The 3,898-nt window shown below is 33.0% G+C and overlaps 1 protein-coding gene across 1 annotated transcript in view; it reads right to left on the bottom strand.

The window, feature by feature from the left end:
- LOC108689443 (REST corepressor 3) overlaps positions 1-1,771 on the bottom strand; it is a 6,426-nt gene extending 4,655 nt beyond the window's left edge. The window contains exons 1-4 of the mRNA XM_018196201.1: positions 1,526-1,771; positions 1,009-1,077; positions 453-527; positions 162-376 (exon numbers count right to left, since the gene is read on the bottom strand). Of these exons, the coding sequence (XP_018051690.1) occupies positions 162-376; positions 453-527; positions 1,009-1,077; positions 1,526-1,628 (462 nt within the window). The 5' untranslated portion in view covers positions 1,629-1,771. The remainder of the gene's footprint in view (positions 1-161; positions 377-452; positions 528-1,008; positions 1,078-1,525) is intronic.
- Between the last annotated feature and the right edge of the window lie 2,127 nt (positions 1,772-3,898).

The following is a 3,898-nucleotide window of genomic DNA, read 5'->3' as shown; positions in this document are numbered from 1 at the left end:
TCCAACAATACTTCGAAACTAAATATAATTAAATAAATATAATTAATTCAATATGTTAATACATTTCAAACTTTAATTGGTCATAGAAATAAATATTATAATAAAAATTAAATTAAAAAATTTAATGATTAATCTAAATATCATAAAATATATCAACATACCATTTGTCGAATGCGATGGAAACTTTTGCCATGAAATTGGAACGCCTGCTCAAATAATACTTTATCTTCAACCGTCCACTCGTCAGGAAATGGTGTAAAGTTTGCCAAATCCAGGACTGCGCGTTCCAAATTATGCTTATGCCAAAATAACATTCCCAATGCCTGTTCTCCATTATAACCATATTTTTCTTTAGCTAATATAATGTATTCATCCACTGAAAAAGGCAATATGCATTAGTCATCAATATATATTTGTTTATACAAACTAACTTCCTTAAGTTTATAGCTTACATTTTTGATCTGGTATATCCGTGGTAGGTGACCAAACTAATAATGCCCTATCAGGACACTGATCCAATCGACGTTCTGAAATACATGATAATATAAGTAACATGATAAATAAGTTTTGTATGACTCGCTAATTAACAGAAGCATTACAAGGTCTTAAAATATACGTTCCAGCATAGAGCACAAAATTTGGAGGGGTATAAATTTTAATAAATAATAATTTTTAGAGTGTCCAAAAATTGATTACTCCATCTATAATATTGTCTATGTCCCTATTCTAGAGCTAAAGTTCTAGAGCGCTAACTTTCAATATTCACTGCTAATAGTGAAGATTTATAGCAAATTACACTATAGATTTTTAACACTAGCAATGAATAAATGAGTGAAACTTTCTTTTTTTTGAAGAAGGGAAGGATTTATCATGATTGTTGGATTTATCATGATTGATGTTTCATATATCTGCAATTGTAGGGTACAAAAGCAAATTCCAATATAAGACACTCGTAATGCCTCCACTACTTAAATTAATATTTTTAATATCATAAAGATCATGAAATACCATTAACAGGAACAAATTCTGGAACGACGACTTGATAATCTCGTCCAACTCTTATCTTTTCTGCTGGAACTTTGAGAGAAAAACTTTAGTATTCCAACTAATTGTATAGTCATTAAAAGGTAAAAGATATAATTATATCTGTCGCATTTGTTTTAATGATTGAAGGATTTTAGTAACAATCTCTACATTTATTCATTTTAATTATTTTTCATTGAGATTTCCATATGTAGCAACATCATCTTAATATATTCTCATTGCGCTGTTATAAGAATTTTTTTTTTTAGAAAACATACAAGAAATAAGTTTTGAAAAAAATAAATTTTTCAAAAAATATTTGCAATTCCAAAAGACATTTGAATGGTGAGGAATTATTTAAAGACTCTTGGATTTTTAGTGTTTCAGTACGAAACCGTTCATTAATTCTGACTCAAAATGTTCCTCAAGTATTTTTCATGTACAATTAAACCCGGTAATCGGTAATTGAGAGAGTCGCGCATGAGATGAAAATCGACGGTACCTCCTTCTTCTTCACTGGACGAGTCAGATTGTACGTTAGGGCTGGGGCCTCGCGATCGACGGCCGTTACGCACATTTTCCGAATTTCTCTCTGCCAAGACCATCACGACGTAAGTTTTCTCGTCGGACGGAAATCGCAACGCGTTAAATCGCGTGGATTCGTCGGCGCCGCAGCAAGCAGGACGCGAGATGCGATGAAGTCCTTCGCAAATGCGTCTGAATCAGTACCCAACTGCTCACGTTCACAATTCTTCTCAAAACTGCATGATAGTATGGAGAATTCGACCGAGATTCTCAATTGTCGTTTCGCGCGATCGTAGCGAAAGTAAAATGGCCGACTACCACGCGCGACCTCATTGGTCGGCGTCGCGCTTGGGGAAAAAAATGGCTTGGCCAAATTTCTCGTAATAACAACTCGCGAAGGAAACGAGTACCGTATGAAATCGTTCGCGTTTCACGTTTTCGTTTCCTTTATACAAAATTCTCTCACTTCCGTTCAAAACTTTGAAATCAGTGTGCAGCAGCAAAGCCGATTTCGTATCCTCAAATAATGTCGTAGACCAGTGGACACGCGTATACGAGACTGAGTCGCGACTTGCGAGTTGATTTTAGCTTTTAGCATAGAAGACTAAAGGTACGTTTATATGGACTGATATTTTCCGCGGTAATGGTTCTGGCATATCAATGCGATGTGTGACGCGATATGCCTACTATACACTGGATACGATCGCGATGAGCGATAAACGGAGAGAATACAGACTCTTACTATCATACAAAAATTTTATTTGTAATCGTAAGACCTTAAGCAACTCGGCCAATCACAATCAAGCGTTTTAAAATATAGCAGTGAACATAGCAATGAGATAACAATTTTGATTATGGTTAGTTCGATTTACTTGAAACCTTATGATTACAATTAAAAATTTTTATACAGCATCTACAATAAAAGTAGCGATCGTAGGGTTTTAAGGAGATCAAAATTGACGCTTGATATTCGTCAATTTCTATCACATGATTTATTTTGACGCCGAAAATGATCTGCATGAAAAGGCACCTTTACGCTAAAAATGAAAAAAATTGGAAAATTATAGTTTTTTTATCGATTTTTAACATCACTCGTATATAATAATGTTTGCTTTATATAAGTGTTGTATGTTAACTTTGCTTTATATATGAGTTTTATACTTCGTATAAAATAATCTTGGTTTGGACTAGAGATTACATGAATAATCAATGTTGAATATTTAGTATTAGTTTTAGATACTTAATACGAAAGATTAGTTAGAAAATTTATTACGTATATATGTGAGTACAATATTGATGTAGTAGTATATAAAGATATGTCGATGTGTCGCATTTAATCGATAAATTAGCAATCATTCGGACTTCACTTTAGGATCCCCTTAAGTCAAAAAAATTAACCAATCACAGTCGAGTATGAGAAGAATATTACGACTGTAATTGATCAATTTTCTTCTATTGCAACTGTTATAAAATTCTTTAATATGATTGGCCTTGCCTTTTGTTCCTCATTGGATCTAAATCAATCATATTCAAGAATTTTACAACAGTTGCATAGCTGCTTTTTCTATTGAACGCCATTGTGGATACCGCGTTAGATCTAGGCTGTGTTCCATTATGCACTGCTAGCACTGAAAATCTATAGATCGATCATGTTACGTATACTGTAAATTTTCAGTACTGATAGTGTATATCGGAACACGCCTCTAGACGAATACAATAGGGAGCGTTTACTCAACTATTGAATTTGTTGAATGCAGCCAATGAATGCGTTCAAGCCGGACAATGTTGCTAGTCGCCGAATGATTGAATGTAATTGGTTGGATCTATAAGTAACAACCAATCATAATAATGGTTTGCTCGGTGAGCAGGTTAATCGTTTTGTTGATTTGAACGCGCTCAATGGTTGCGTTCAGTAAAGATAACTAATCAATTAAAGCTTAGTGATTCTTTAATATGATTAGTTCCTACTTAGATCCAGCGAAGAACTAAAGATAAGAATCAATCATTAAAGAATCATTAAGCGATAATTGATTTTGCTACTAGACGTGCTGCGTAAAAAATCAATTTTAACTACTTTTTCATGTTGACTCCATTTTTAAATCAAATAGGTCACATAATAAAAATTAGCTAACGTCAATTTTGATCAGCTTATATATACTTTGACACTAAGAATGAGCGTCGAGCGTCAATATGAAAAAGTATTTTTAAGCAAAGATTCCATATACTTTATACATTAAAATTGTATACGTCGTATTATTTAAAATTTTGTGTAGCCTATATTATATTAATTATATATTGTTGATCCGTATTTAAAATCCTCTTTTACGATATATATTATATATATTAACGC

Source organism: Atta colombica, unplaced genomic scaffold (genome assembly GCF_001594045.1).
Source record: "Atta colombica isolate Treedump-2 unplaced genomic scaffold, Acol1.0 scaffold27, whole genome shotgun sequence".
Classification (NCBI taxonomy): Eukaryota; Metazoa; Arthropoda; class Insecta; order Hymenoptera; family Formicidae; genus Atta; species Atta colombica.
Note: the sequence above shows the minus strand (reverse complement) of the source record. Positions and strands in the feature narration are given on the sequence as shown.